We start from the raw sequence: 16,015 nt of genomic DNA on the forward strand, positions 1-16,015 counted from the left end.
CCCCCGAGGCTGTTTTCCCTTAACCCACCCCCACCTCCCTTTACAGCTGACATCATGTGTGATAATCGGCTGATGGGTGGTGTTTCAATACACCATGCAGGGCTCTTTGCAAGATTGCCCCTATCACCCGGCATAACTGTCATGTCAAGTGACTGACAGGTCAAATTTGGCCCACAAGAGTTAGAGGAGAGAAGGATCTGGGCTGCTTCACAGATCTAATTCTAGTGCCTGCTGAAATCCTGGTCTGGGACCAACAATCCACGTGTGGGCAAAAGGAAAGCACTTCTGAAGGTGCAGGGTATTTTGTTGATTTCCCCCACCAGCCGCAGAACATGCTACAACTTCTGAAAAGCCACTCTAGATGGTGAGAGGACTTTACGTGGGGGGGGCAGGGGCTGGAACTGGCACATCCCTCCCCCCAGTGCATGGATCATTCCTCAGTGATTGAGCTCATGCATTGCATGCAGAAGGTCATAGGTACAATCCCTGGCATCTTCAGGTAGGGCTGAGAAAGACTTCTGTTGTCTGAAATTGTGGAGAGCAATGGTGAGTCATTGTAGAGAATCGTGAGAGCAGTGGTCTGACTAGGCATAAAGCAGGTCCCTCTGCTCTTCCCTAGGAATTGTTAGATCCAAGCCTCAGGTGGCATAAGGGCCTGAACAGGAATCTTGGTGGTTGGTGAGCTCAGCATAGTTCCCATGGCCCTTACCTGCCTGGTTTCTGAGTCTCCGTATTTCCTTTTCTGAGACATTCCCTTCACTTAAAAAACCTGGGTTTCTAAAACAGGTGCCTGCTATAAGCAAGCATATGCAGTTTTTTCTTTATTGTCTCAATTCACTAAATTTGATTTTCCTTATTTTACCTTGAAACAAAAGTTTTCTTGTCCCAGATTTTGTTTTCGTAGGCATACAGCCTGCACAGCCTGGATGACAGGTGTGTGTCAGGTTGCAGGTGTTGATATCTTGCGCTGATATTTCAACAGCACAACATGCTTCCAGAATAGTTGAAAAGCAAACATGATAGGAAAATAAAATGAATAGTAATTTTTTACGTTTGCAGAATGCCTTCTCACATTTACGTAAGTAGTAGATTTTCTTCTTTTCCCCCATTTTTCTTCTCTTTTTTTTAAGGTATCTTACCGACAACTGTATTGGGTCAGATTCATGCCCCAGACAATGATGACTGGGACCACAAGACGTATCACTTTGAAGGGAAAGCACCCAGGTAAATGTCAAGTTCTTAAGTTTTTGAAAATAGCTTTCTCTAATAATACTAATACTACTACTACTACTACTACTACTACTACTAATAATAATAATAATAATATATTGTTTATACCCCGCCCATCTGGCTGAGTTTCCCCAGCCACTCCGGGCGGCTCCCAATCAGTGTTAAAAACAGCACAGCGTTACATATTAAAAACTTCCCTGAACAGGGCTGCCTTAACATGTCTTCTGAATGTCAGGTAATTATTTATCTCTTTGACATCTGATGGGAGGGCGTTCCACAGGGCGGGCGCCACTACCGAGAAGGCCCTCTGTCTGGTTCCCTGTAGCCTCACTTCTCGCAATGAGGGAACCGCCAGAAGGCCCTCGGCGCTGGATCTCAGTGTCTGGGCTGAACAATGGGGGTGGAGACGCTCCTTCAGGTATACAGGACCGAGGCCGTTTAGGGCTTTAAAGGTCAACACCAACACTTTGAATCGTGCTTGGAAACGTACTGGGAGCCAATGCAGATCTCTCAGGACCGGTGTTATGTGGTCCTGGTGGCCACTCCCAGTCACCAGTCTAGCTACCGCATTCTGGATTAATTGCAGTTTCCGGGTCACCTTCAAAGGTAACCCCATGTAGAGCGCGTTGCAGTAGTCCAAGCGTGAGATAACTAGAGCATGCACCACTCTGGCGAGACAGTTCGCGGGCAGGTAGGGTCTTAGCCTGCATACCAGGTGGAGCTGGTAGACAGCTGCCCTGGACACAGAGTTAACCTGTGCCTCCATGGACAGCTGTGAGTCCAAAATGACTCCCAGGCTGTGCACCTGGTCCTTCAGGGGGCACAGTTACCCCATTCAAGACCAGGGAATCCCCCACACCAACCCACTCCCTGTCCCCCAAAAACAGTACTTCTGTCTTGTCAGGATTCACCCTCAATCTGTTAGCCGCCATCCATCCTCCAACCACCTCCAGGCACTCACACAGGACCTTCACCGCCTTCACTGGTTCTGATTTAAAGGAGAGGTAGAGCTGGGTATCATCTGCATACTGATGAACACCCAGTCCAAACCCCCTGATGATCTCTCCCAGCGGCTTCATATAGATATTAAAAAGCATGGGGGAGAGGACAGAACCCTGAGGCACCCCTCTCTCTTAATGAGAGAGTCGAGTATCAGAAACGGGTAGCTGTTCTGAAAACTAATGCAGTATAGCTTCACAGAACACATGGGCTGCATTCACACATCATACTAAATCAGGGTTGCCAACATGGCGGCTGACACCTCTGAGCACACACACACACACACACACACACACACACACACAGACTACCCCCTTTGTCTTAAGGTGCTAAGAGTGGTTTCCTTTTTCTACCTTAAGAACAACATAGAGCTGAAGAAGGAAGTTGGAGGAGGGGACTCTCTTCCCCACTTCCTCTTTCAGCTCTATGTGTTTTCAAGGCTCAGATGTATTCTGCTGAATCTGACTTTTACCCAGCTCTTAGAAATGTGAAATGTTTGCACACTTTATTTCTGGGTTTTGTTTTAAAGGTAGGCTGCTAAGTAACCAGTGGCATAGTGCCCACTTGCCCAAAAATCTAATTGTGCCTGTGGACCTAAAAATGTTGGCAACCCTTGCGCTATGCTATAGTTTAGTGTGACGTGCGTAAAGTGAAAGGGTGGACATAGGAAAACATTTTCGGCTATCGCTACTAAGACTATTGAGGAGATTTTTAGATATACAGTGGTGCCTCGCAAGACGAAAAGAATCCGTTCCGCGAGTATCTTCATCTTGCGGTTTTTTCGTCTTGCGAAGCAAGCCCATTAGCGGATTTGCGCTATTAGCGGTTTAGCGGCTTAGCGGATCAGCTGATAAGCGGCTTAGCGGATCAGCTGTTAAGCGGCTTAGCGGCTTAGGATCAGCTGATAAGCGGCTTAGCGGCTTGGGCAAAAGGGGGGGAGGGAAAAAAACCCGCAGGAACTCTCAAGACATTTTCGTCTTGCAAAGCAAGCCCATAGGAAATTCGTTTTGCGAAGCACCTCCAAAACGGAAAACCCTTTCGTCTAGCGGGTTTTCCGTCTTGCGAGGCATTCATCTTGCGGGGCACCACTGTAAATTGTTGGGCCCTATGCTTCACTTATGGGGCGATTTGCACAAGACAATGTAATCTACCTATTAAAAAATAGTATTATGTGCATCCCTTAACTTCAAACTATGAGAGATTTCAGGGGTGCAAGTATGTGCCATAGGTTTGGTTTCTTTAGAAGGAAAGTCTTTAAGAGATTATGTGTGTTTTTGCAATGCATTAATATGCAAATTTCATACTTCAAAGTGATTTGGGAAGGGCAAGAGTCCCCAAAAGGTGGCATGCCATTGCCCAGAAGCAGAGGCACTGCCAATCACCGAGAAGTGGGGGGGGGGGAGCAGTGAAGTGGTTGACGCTGTGCAAACACATCAGCAGGAATGCTGGATTGGCTTTTCCACTGGGCCCACAGAGCACGGGTTGCTTAGTTCCTTTCCCTCCAGGAGGGCAGTAACTTTGTTGGCCAGGAGGTCAGGTGCGTTAGTGCCACCCTTTCTCACTTACTGCTCCTGGACAAATTTATTTTAAGGATCAACAGGTGAGCATAACCAATTATACTGGGGAGCAGATAAATTTACCAGAGGGTTAAATTCACATGAAATGCAACGAGCCAACACAGCAATGAAAACCAAGCAGATGATGTGAATGCATGCATAAGTTGTTATTTCATTTAACAAAATTTATACACCACTTGAGTCAACAGAGAGCTCTTGCCACAATTTGATCGGGTGATACCATGAATGGTTTCTTCCTCTCAGGTATTTTATCCTGAATGACAATTCTGGCTTACTAAGTATCAAAGAAGGAACTCCTTCAGGAACCTATGACATAAGAGTGAAAGTTACAGATGGCATCTGGCCTGATGTGGTCTCCACTGTAAGGGTGGTTGTGAAAGAAATCAAGGAAGAAGCTGCTCACAATGCAGGATCTATCCGAATAAGAGGTAAATGATGAGTTGTAAGCATCTTCTGAGATCAGTTAACATTGTTGAGACTCCTGAATGCCCACCAAGGCCTGCAACTGAGTCACTAAGGACTCATGACCAGGGGTATCAAAGGTTGCAATGTAACAGGTTCATGAGGGTATCATAGTTCTCTTGGTGGAAGGTTGTTGATCCAGGACCCAGAAGAATGATATTCTAGGACTGGGGTGGGGAACCTTTTCTGGCTGGAGCACCTGATCTTTATCAACCCCACCTTTAGCGGGCCAGTGTTGACAAGGCGGGCTGGACCTCTGACATGTCAATCACCTGACCTTATAGCGGCATCCAGTGATGCTTTCCCTTTGCAAAAGCCTCTTTGAAGTGGCTAATGCAGGCACGTTGCTTCAAAGGATGCTTTTGCACAGGGCTGGAGGTCCCCCACCCCTGGTATAGAAGACAGAAAGTGATTTCTCACTGTCAGCAACCTTCCCTGGTTGGATTCCAGCACAAGCTAACTCAACTGGCCCCCAGTATCAGTAGGAGAAGAGCACCCTCAAATGCTGCCATGACTAGTGATGGGGAACACTGTCAATTATGATTTCTGTCAAGTTCCCATTTTTTCCATTCTCATTTTCAAATTGGTCTGCCACTCCTTTTTAACAAAACTTTCTCACAAAAATTCACCAGCATTTTAGGGTACATTTTTCTATACCTGTGTTTGTATGCAATTTTGTCTAAACTGCAAAGCAGTTTACCTAATAAGAGTGCATTTTAATACAAACATTACCCTGGTTTATGCATTTTTGTATGCATCACTTGGCTAGAAAGCTGCATTGCAAATTCAGAGAAATGTGAATTTCAAACAGTGGCTGTGTTTCAGGTTGTGATTTTTTTCCTGTGTGTGCAAAATTTGGCATGTCCACTATTACATATGAACTGAATCAAATATCTCCCCCATACCTAGTCATGGTATCCCCCAAAGCCAGGATTTCAGGTCAGTTTAATAGCCCAAGGTTTCCTGCAACGTGTCTTGTCCCTTGGTAGAGGCCACAGGTAACCATGGAGTACCAAGATGTTGGTAAAGTAGTATGTGTTTTAAAAAATTAAGGTTTAGGTATGAGATTGGATAAATTTTCAAAGGATGAATTCCTATGAACGTTCTGGAAGTGGTCTTGCCTTTTAGAGAGGAGATGCCTGAAGGTTTTTGTTTCACCGTTGCTTCAGTGTCAGGCTTGGAAATTTGCGTGTGTGTGATATATTTACAGATATCACTGCAGAGGATTTTATATATCAGTCATCCGAGAGTGAAAGTAAGTACAACCAAATGAAGAAGCTTTTTTCAGAAATCATACCGGCCCAACTCGAAAATGTCCACATCTTCAGTGTCTTGAACAGCCCAGGCAAAACACAAGGAGTAGATGTATGGTTTGCAATTCATGGATCACCCTATTACAAAGCAGAAAAACTTAACGGAAATGTTGCTGTGTCCAAAGCACGGGTAAGTGGTGTTTATTTGTCATCCCCCCCCCAAAAAAAACCCCTTGCAATTCTAGGCAACATTTTTAATGAAGTCTACAGAAGCTATCTGATGGAATCTTTGTGGATTTCCTTCTAAATTTTATTCCAGATTTTGAGAGTGCAGTTTTGCATGGGAAACACACGGCAGCTACTTCATGATCAAACAGGTTTGAAGATAGTCTTTCCCCCAAAGAACTTCACTCTGCAGGGGGAGTGGACCTGTTGAGATGGCATACCTGTGGGGACTGGTGGAATCTGATGGTTTCCTTAACACCTGGTGGTGTGCAGGCAAAAAAAAATGGTGTGGGGGAGGGGGCAGCTGGAGCACAGGTAGGGTAAATCCCAGTCTGAACCTGAGGGTATACAGTCGTACCTTGGAAGTCGAATGGAATCCGTTCCGGAAGTCTGCTCAGCTTCCAAAACGTTCGGAAACCAAGGTGCGGCTTCTGATTGGCTGCAGGAAGCTCCTGCAGCCAATCGGAAGCCGTGGAACCCATGTTGGACGTTTGGGTTCCAAAGAATGTTCGCAAACTGGAACACTCACTTCCGGGTTTGCGGTGTTCGGGAGACAAAAGGTTCGAGTCGCAAGGTCTTCGACTTCCAAAGTATGACTGTATTGCCGTTCTTATCGTAGGGTGATGATGGCAGGAAAAGCCATCCAGCAAAACTTTTCCAAGTGGTGAGTGGACTCTTGCCATGTGGCCAAGAGAGCGTCGTTCTTGTCCTCAGCAGCCTACTGTAACAATTTTACAGATTTCTAAATGCAATAAGAAATAATAAATTCCTGAGGGACAAAATGGCTCAGAGTCACACAGAGCTGCACATCACAGTTACAGCTTGCCCAGTGAATGGGCAGTTTCAGTTATTGGAGTGGGGAAGCTGCTTGGAGAAACAAGGCCATTCCATTCACCTGCCCCCTTGACCCTTTCCCGTCTTGGCTTCTTAGAGCTGGCTGAAGGAGACTTGACAGGGTGGGTCCAGTGGGTTATTGGAGGAGAGCTAATGGTAGTTGTTGTCCAAAACATCTGGAGTGTACCAGGGTTGCGGAAAGCTGCACTAGCTTAAGACTAAATTGAACATTGAATTCAGTTCAGAGGAGACTTTTTAAGAACAAATACGTTGCGGGGCACTGCTTGCTATGAGACAACTGCAGCAGAGCCCAAAAGGTATAATTTGTGAAGTCTTCAAAGAGGTGTTTTTAGTCTAGTTCTCTTGTGCATTTGGGGTTCCTTTAAAAAAAAAAAAGGGCTGACAACTAGATCTAACCCACAACAGCTGGAAACTATCCTGAATATCAGCATCACACAAGTTGGCATAGATGAGTGCGCAACTGAAAACTGCTCTCATAGCGCCGGATGCACCAGCAAAAATGAATTCAGTGCTCTTCCCACGATTACTTCTTCCGGAAATGTTTTGCTGGCCTCCATTACAGTTCTGAGCAGTGCCCAGTGTACTTGCGAAGCCCGGGAGAGAAAGCACCATTCTTGTTCCTCCTACCGGATCAATCCATGCTTTAATGGTGGCACCTGTACAGACACAGACCTGGGCTACAGGTTAGTAGATTGGCTCATGATTGAGCTGTGTTGTTGTTGTTGTTTTAAAAAAGTGCCAACCTTTATGTGGGGATGGGGAACTGGGTCATGGTAGAACTCCAGATTCGAAAGTAGCCAACCCTCTTTTGACAGGCGGGTGGGGCCACTCAGCTGCCAATCACTTGACATCATATAAAACCATGCGAATTGAATGGCTGCAAAGGAAGAATGGGCTCCCCCTCCTTCCTTCGCAGCCACAGCTTGAAGGTTTGCCTCATGAACTTCCCGCTCCTGACATCAAGTGTGGAAAATGTCGGTGCGGTTGACACAATATGACCTGGTGACCACCCGCCCTTAGGGACTGGACAAGTCTCAGGGGCTTTATAGTGAAGAAATGTTCAAGGCGGAGTACAATAATTCCAACTAAAAGGAAATACCATTCGCAGATTATATACTCGGGTCACCTTATATGCTAATAACCAATTTTGATGTAGCTGAAACAACACCATCTGCACACAAGAGGGAAGTATCTTGAAGCCTGGGAGAATCCCAGGTTTTGCAGAATTATACATCTTTGACCCCAGACATGTTTCTGAAATGGCTTCATGGCTGTCATATTTTTCCAAGACACAAGATGGCAATGTTGGGCTTTGAAGTTAAATCTCTGTGGTTTCAAGCTTAAGGATAGCTCCTCTTGCCTCCCTGATCAACTCTTTCCTACAACCAATGAATAGAAGCGGACCCGTTATATTTGAAAGGGAAATTATTCCCCTGCAAAAAATGTTTTGGGTTTTTGTCTCCTTTCTCCTCCTGGAACATTGTCTGCCATCTCTTGAGTACTTCTCACTGTACAGTGAACTTTCCCATTTCTTTATTTGTGGATGTCCATTAGGCCCTTTAGATACTAAAGAATTTAGAAGAAATTTGCTTTGTTAGATTTAGTGTGTGCATGTAGGAGATATATATCACCTTCTCTCTGAGGAACTCAAGGCAGTGTACATAGTCCCCCCCCCCCATCCCCTCCTTTTTAATCCTCACAACAACACACTGAGGTAGATAATTCTGAGAATTGACGGCTATTTCAGGGTCATCCATTGAGCTTAAGGGCTGAGGAGAATTCTTCCCTGCCCTTATCTGACACCATAACCCAAGGTGGGGAACCCGTGGCCCTCTAAATGTCGCTGGACTACAACTCCCATCACCCCTGGTCATTAGCCAAGCCACCCATCTTAGAGGCCCTCACTTCCTCCTGCTGGAGTGAGTTACATAGTTTAACTGCACTGTGTGAAGAAACTCCGCCTGTACATTACTACTACTAACAATAATCTTAAGGGGGGGGGTGTTGCCTGCCCTTCACCAGAAGATCTCAAAGCGGGTTAAGTAATGTACAAATAAAATATTAAAGCCAGTTTAAACAACTAGCCATCAGGAAGAATAAGGTGAGTCCTAGAAACCATTCTTCCAGTGGCAAAGGGTAGCTACTACGCTCTCTGATTTGCAATGTGTGTCTGCTTAGGGGTAGAGAGAAGGACAGGAATAACACGTTGGTTTATTTCTGCAGCTGCAAGTGCCCCATGGCTTTCCATGGGCCTGAATGCCAGCAGACACAGCACACCTTCCGAGGGCACGGATATGCCTGGTTCCCGAGCCTCAAGCCTTGCTTTCAGAGCCGCATCTCGCTGGACTTCATTACCGAAGCAGCCAATGGACTTCTGCTTTACAACGGGCCCATGACACGCCTGAAGCCGGGGGAAGCAGAGGATTTCATTGCCCTAGGTTAAAGATTTCTGTTTCTCTCCTTCTGTACTACTGGATCATAAAGCAGGGGTTGGGAATCCTCCCCCCGGCATTCCCTCAGGACCACATGCTAGAGATGGGTAGGGCCAGAGGCAAAATGGGTAGAGCAGTGGAAGTGATTTCAAAGGCCTCTGGACTATGGCAGTACAGACACTGAGGTCCAGCTCCAAGGGCCTTCTGGTGGTTCCCTCACTGTGAGAAGTGAAGTTTAAAAGGAACAAGGCACAGGCCCTTCTTGGTAGCGGCACCCGCCCTGTGGAACACCCTCCCACCAGATGTCAAGGAGATAAATAAATACACAACTTTCTGAAGACATCTGAAAGCAGCCCTGCATAGGGAAGTTTTTAATGTTTGATATTTGTTTGCTGTGTTTTATTCTCTTGGAAGCCGCCTAGAATGGCTAGGATAACCCAGTCAGTTGGGCGGGGTATAAATAATAAACTTATTATTATTTCTCATTTTGCTCTCTACACCCAAGGTATATTCCTCTTTCAACTGTATTTATACTGGAATCATAGAATTGGAAGAGATCACAAGGGTCATCTCTTGTGCAGGAATCTCTTGCCCAACGTGGGGCTCAAACTCACGACATGTGAGATTAAGAGTCTCATTCTGTACCAACTGAGTTATCCCAGCTGAGGGTATGCAAAGCCAGGAGCGACTTGACTGGTGGGGCCTCCCCGCAGTAGCATTGCTGCTACTTACAGGGAGGGACGAGGCAGCAACAAGGTCAGGGCTGCACAGACGCACTGGTAGAGCCAACTGAGCAGTCCTTCTGGTGCATCCTCTAAGTCGCATCCGCTTTCCCCCACTCCTGGTAAGCGACAGTGACGCTTCTCCCTGGGATGCTGTTGCTGTGGCCAACTCCTCTTCCACTGGGCAAGCTGCTCCTGCGTGAAGGTAATGTGAGTTCTTGTAGTCTTAGATCAGGCATCCCCAAACTCCGTCCACCAGATGTTTTGGGACTACAATTCCCATCATCCCTGACCACGGGTCCTGTAAGCTAGGGATGATGGGAGTTGTAGTCCCAAAACATCTGGAGGGCCGAATTTGGGGATGCCTGTCTTAGATGATACAAAAGAAGTGCATGTCAACAAGGATCAAGTGAAATTCTCAAGGAAGAAAACCACCCAATATGCTTTTCTCTTTCATTAAACAGAGCTCTCGGAGGGCGTTCCATTGCTAACTTTGAGCCATGGCTCAGGGGCACTGCTTCTGCAGCTGTCGGAGAAAGTCAACGTCGCTGATCGGCGCTGGCATAACATAAACATAATCAATGATGGAAAGGCAAGTGTAAAGTGTACCCCAAAAGGACTCTAGAAGTTTTTGAGCTTTCACACCCAATCTTTATTTGAGCATAGCATATGTTTTTTTATGTTAGTTTATCCTGAATGGAAGTCACATTTGTAGAGGAAGGGAGGAAATTAGATTTGTGATTAGATGCTACATGGGTAGATGCATATTTTTTTCTCAGGTGGAATAATTTGGTTGGGGAATTGGCACAGGGGGCAGGAGACAGGACTCTCCAGCGCTCTGGCTCCAATCTGAGTCAACATATCTTTTCCACTTTAGAAAGTACAGCTGATCTTGGACCACTGCGTAAATGTCTCTGTTATGAACAGCGTCGGTGCCCTGCAGGGAGTGTCGAGGGCAGATAAATCTGCCTGTAAAGTTTCTTCCGAGACTCCAGGAAGTGAGAGGTAAAATATTGGAAATATAAGCTTTGACTGGTAGATCAATCAACTTGGGTTTAGGTTGTTTAATTGATGCAGGCCAATTTGAATCGGTAGGGCCGTGGGCTAAGTCAGCAAATTTCATTACGCCGCAAGACATGCAGGTTAGTGACTTGTTTGATGATAACCTTTGATTCTTTGGGCCACTTCAGACATCATACCATTCAGTTGTCAACAACCTGCCTTCTGTCTGGGGTTCTTAGTTTAGCTACCATTCCAAGGATCCTTTGGGGGGAGCCGTGTGCTTTAAATGCATGGTGTGTACACAGCCACAGTATGAATCCATGGAGAGCTGCTGCCTGTCAGTGTTGGCAGCTAGATGAACCAGTGGTCTGACTCAGTATAGGGCATCTTCCTGTGTTCCCTTCCTCAAAGGCCAGCGGTTATCCTTATCTAGGTTGGCTGTAGGTTTATTAGAATTGTGGGGTGTGTTTTGCTTTTTTGCTTTCTACCTTTCTAATTCTCTTGCTGTTGGTAGATTTCTCAATGTTCACCAGCCTCTCCAGCTGGGTGGAGTGAAGAAGGCCCAGCCCTACCATACGACACAAAAGCATTTCAGAGGGTTTGTTGGCTGCATCCGAAATGTTGTCCTCGATAGCCAGGTAAGACCGTCAAGGCATTGCACATTCTTCCCCAGCTCCCTGCCATCCCAGTCTACCTGCAGCTGCTTACCGCCATTCTTCTTGCTTATCTATTTTTCTACAGGTATACAATTTAGAGCATCCTGCAGAGTCCTTGAACAGTGCACCAGGCTGCTCTCTGACTGACGGGCTGTGCCAGAAAGCTGGTGTGTCTTCCTGTGGCACCCATGGCAAATGCATTGGCGACTGGGGCTCTTTTAACTGTGACTGTTTCACCGGCTACACAGGAGCAAGATGTGACAAAGGTCCGGTTTGCATTGTGGGGGAAATCTCAGTAATCCCAAGGAAAAGACTCTGGCAACAAGGCAGTGGACTCATCACGGAGTAGAGTTGGTTTCGGTTTTGATTTTAATGAGACGGATTTGTTAGCTTTTCCGTTAGGAGTGCATTTTGCACCATGCTCCCACCCCTAATTTTGTGTATTTTTTACTTAAGCGCTGCATAATCTAATTCTGCTTCCATAACAAGGAATAGGGACTTTTGGTAAATGGAGCGTGGAGGTGCTGAGGACTAGATACATTTTTGTCCCTAACCAAAATAAAATGCATGCTAATATTCTTAGTCAATAAATGTGTCGTGTTTATGCCTGTCAGCTTAATAGAACACCTTCCTGCAGCAATGTAGTTGGCTGTGGTCCACAAAACCTTGTGCCCTAATAAAGACTCTTTGATTTTAATAAAATATAAATTCATACTAGACACTTAGGAAGTAAAAGGGAGGTGGGGAAGTCCAAATTATTACACAGTATGACCTTCGTCTGTCCTTTCACATTTAGCTCTTCCAGAATGGACTTTTGGAAAGGATAGTTGGATTCACTATGAACTGAAAACGCTGTTTAATGCGTACCACACCCGTGTCCAACTTGCAGTACGCACAAGGATGTCCTTCTGCACCCTTCTCAGTATGGCATCTTCGGATGGAAGCGGATACATTAGAGTGGAGGTAAACAATTAATCCACTGTTTTTCCACAAACACTTTCATTTTTTCATTTTTTAAAAAAACACCAAACCAGCGATTACAGGAGCAAAAAATAAAATTAAGTAAAAGTAAGTGTCACATCATACATTGATGTTAAGGAAAAGACAAACCAGATTTCCCTCATCAGTGCAGGTAGAGAATAATTTGCATCAGTTCCAAAAGTGCAATAAATAAAGCATAAAGACAATCTGGGTCTTTTGACCCATTGGAGACCTTTAAATTGTGGGTAATCCTCTCCGAAATGGATATTTCTATAACAACGTGTTAACTATAAGGCCTTCAGTGTTTTCTACCTTTCATGGAATCATCATAGAATCCTAGAGTTGGAAGGGACCCTGAGGATCATCTATTCCAGCCCCCTGCAATGCAGGAATATGCAGTTGCCCCTTACGGGGATTGAACCTGCAACCTTGGCTTCAATCACCACCGTGCTCTAACCAGCTGAGCTGTCCAGCTGCCTTTGTGCCATTGAGATTCTGGCTGCAGCCAGCATCCAGCTTTCAAGCACAAATTGCATACATGACCATCCCAGATACTTAAAGAAAGTTGTTTTTACATATTCCATAATTCTATAGCTGTTTTCTCCTGTGATTATGTTAGACACAACACAACAATTATTTTTCTTTTCATTTCCCAGTTAAATGGGTTTCCAGTTAAAAAGCTGCATTTTCTGAAAAGTTTCTTTAATCTTATAAAAACTTAATTGGAGCAGAGCACTTTTCCCACTGCAAAGAACAACAGTTTGCTCCCATTAAACCCTCAGATCTTTAAGTATGCTGTATGCGTCTTCCATAAAATTATTTGTCATGTCTCCATGCAGGTAATTGGTGGACATTTTGGTGTGAGCTTCAATTTGGGAGACAAAGACCACACGCTTCAGTTAAGCACTGTGCACATAGACAACGGTCAGTGGGTTGAGCTGGCCTTACAGCGGTATCACAATGAATTTTATTTGCGTATCAATGATGGTGGAGGCGATCATGAGACTTCGGCCATTCTGGGATCAAGCGGACAGTTTGAAATGAATTTGGCAAGCATTGTGCTCGGAAACCGCCTTGCTAACGGTTCAGAAAGCGATTTCCAAGGTACGTGGTGTAAAAAAATTGCTCATGTCCTTTGTAGAACCACTAAGGATGTGCAGCTCAGAACTTCCTCCAGAGGGCAGCCGCACTGGGCATTTCCCAGGGCCCCAAGACCAGAAATGGGCCCACTCATCTAACAGTACTACCAGTTCTGCTTTGTACAGCGTATCTAAGAAGATCAGAGGCAGATTATGAGAATTTGCCCCACCCACTTCTTCCATGTTTGGGGCCCCCACTGAAAATGCCATGCCATCCTAGTATAACTCCTAGGAAGCCATTCATTTAAAAAATATTTATCATTATCATCATTTCTCCCCATAACTGTGGCTTTTTCTATGTTGTATCAATGGAATGCAATTGTAACAGGTAATACATGTTGCTTGTCCAATAGCAATGGAATAACCTTTCTAGATGGTGCATTGGGAAGTGGTTCTCATTGTCTCCGCCCATTTCTCTGTTAATGGGACAGCTTTGCACTGTGCTGTACTTGGCAAGACTAGCAGTTTCCCGCATCGCTGCGCCAGCATGATGCTCCTGACTCGAGTGACATCCAGGGTTCACTGAACATCGGTGCAATGCACTTTCACCACTTCTGATGTCACACTATACTCTGGTTCAGGGGTCTGCAACCTGTGGCTCCGGAGCCGCATGCGGCTCTTTTACACCTTTGCCGCGGCTCCAGGGCGGATACTAGCAAGGGGAGGAGGCGCATTGTGCGCCCCGACACTCCCCACTGTGGCGGGCGCTGTACTGGCTGTGATGTTGCATGGGGGCGGTGTGTGCGTTAGTCACGCACCGCCCCAACGTCACCTTCCCGCCCACTGTCAGATCGGAGGGCAGCGGCGCGCATGCTTTAAATGTCGCAATGGTTTTGCGGCTCCCAGGTTTTTGTTTTTTCTTCGGAAACAGGTCCAAGTGGCTCTTTTTGTCTTAAAGGTTGCAGACCCCTGCTCTGGTTAAAGGAGGACCATTTACAATGAAACTCACTTAAGCCTCTCTTCCTTCTGGTGTCCCCTGCAGGCTGCATGAGGGATGTCCGCCTGAATGGCCAGCCTCTTCTTGTGGATGGCAAAAGCACTGAATACAGCTTTATTGTGGAGCAGCAGGGCATCACCATAGGTTGCCATTCCAGCTCTTGCAGCAGTCAGCCCTGTTACAGCCCTTTCCACTGCGTAGACCTTTGGAGGAAGTATGAGTGCAGGTATACATACCCTGGCCTTGCTTTGTTCTTTTTTTCCCTTTTGAAATCTTTTTCCTTTTGTAAAATCAACTGGTTGGCCACGGTGAGAACAGAATGCCAGCCTAGGTGGCCCATTGGGCTGATCCACTAAGGCTCTTCTCTCATATCTGTGGAAGGAATCAAGCCAGCAGTAACCCTACCATATGTAGCAACCGAATGTAAATGTCCCTTGTTAAAGTCTTTTTGCTGCAACACCAGTGTGCATGAGCTCCTGCACACAGACAAGAAAGGAACCTTTCTACATGCACCCAGAGAGCTTTGCATTTTTTGCTTTAGTTGGGAGCTGGGACTAGCTTACTTTCTGGGACATCATCTGTTCCCGAGAACATTTCCTGCCGTCGTTCCAGATTTTGTGATAACCGTTCTAACTCGTCTGTAGAGGGCATCAACATTGATGCAGGAGCAGGCAAGCACTGGCTTAAGGGGGCTGGAGAGCATTGCACCACTTTTGAAAAAAAACTCCATTCCCATCCCTTGATTTTAGAGGGGCACCAAGTAGTCCAGGGTCCTTATTGGCCTGCACACATCACCAAGGGACCACAGGAAGTGTTGCTTCTGGTCCATCGTTTCAGGAGCACAGCCACACAAGATAGGCGCTCCTCCCAGGCGATCTGTTTATTCTGCATCGATCCTGGTTTGCTGGCACAAAGCTTACGCTGCGCCTGGCCTTCATTGAGCATGCATTCCGATTCATTTATGTGGCAGTTCTGTAACAATGAACAGTCACACTGCTTTGCTCGTGGAGCAACTTTCAGTGCATTTTCCCTATCAGAGTCCATTTGCCGTTCCTATTAATTGGGTTTGTTGTGCTAGGGCATGGGTAGGCAAACTAGGGCCTGGGGGCCAGATCCGGCCCAATCGCCGTCTAAATCCAGCGCGCAGATGGTCCGGGAATCCGCGTGTTTTTACACGAGTAGAATGTGTCCTTTTATTTCATAGAATCATAGAGTTGGAAGAGACCACAAGGGCCATCGAGTCCAACCCCCTGCCAAGCAGGAAACACCATCAGAGCACTCCTGACATATGGTTGTCAAGCCTCTGCTTAAAGACCTCCAAAGTAGGAGACTCCACCACACTCCTTGGCAGCAAATTCCACTGTCTAACAGCTCTTACTGTCAGGAAGTTCTTCCTAATGTTTAGGTGGAATCTTCTTTCTTGTAGTTTGGATCCATTGCTCCGTGTCCGCTTCTCTGGAGCAGCAGAAAACAACCTTTCTCCCTCCTCTATGTGACATCCTTTTATATATTTTAACATGGCTATCATATCACCCCTTAACCTCC

The 16,015-nt window shown here is 46.0% G+C and overlaps 1 protein-coding gene across 8 annotated transcripts in view; it reads left to right on the plus strand.

Annotated features, from left to right (window-relative positions):
- The window catches only part of LOC309539335 (neural-cadherin-like), a 53,646-nt gene that overhangs the window by 30,822 nt on the left and 6,809 nt on the right, over nt 1-16,015 (plus strand). For 7 of the 8 annotated variants that reach the window (XR_014222827.1, XM_082235336.1, XM_082235337.1 and 4 more), the window contains exons 19-30: nt 1,131-1,224; nt 4,050-4,234; nt 5,479-5,711; nt 7,007-7,284; nt 8,825-9,039; nt 10,220-10,351; nt 10,637-10,760; nt 11,272-11,395; nt 11,499-11,679; nt 12,210-12,376; nt 13,234-13,498; nt 14,516-14,696. Coding sequence is in view for 7 of the 8 variants with exons in the window: in XM_082235336.1 (XP_082091462.1) it covers nt 1,131-1,224; nt 4,050-4,234; nt 5,479-5,711; nt 7,007-7,284; nt 8,825-9,039; nt 10,220-10,351; nt 10,637-10,760; nt 11,272-11,395; nt 11,499-11,679; nt 12,210-12,376; nt 13,234-13,498; nt 14,516-14,696 (2,179 nt within the window). In the remaining variant the exon portion in view is untranslated. Of the gene's footprint in view, nt 1-1,130; nt 1,225-4,049; nt 4,235-5,478; nt 5,712-7,006; nt 7,285-8,824; nt 9,040-10,219; nt 10,352-10,636; nt 10,761-10,850; nt 10,898-11,271; nt 11,396-11,498; nt 11,680-12,209; nt 12,377-13,233; nt 13,499-14,515; nt 14,697-16,015 lie in introns of those variants that run through there. The other variant, XM_082235341.1, reaches the window with a different exon arrangement.

This window comes from Podarcis vaucheri (genome assembly GCF_965113315.1).
Source record: "Podarcis vaucheri genome assembly, chromosome: 8".
Taxonomy (NCBI): domain Eukaryota; kingdom Metazoa; phylum Chordata; class Lepidosauria; order Squamata; family Lacertidae; genus Podarcis; species Podarcis vaucheri.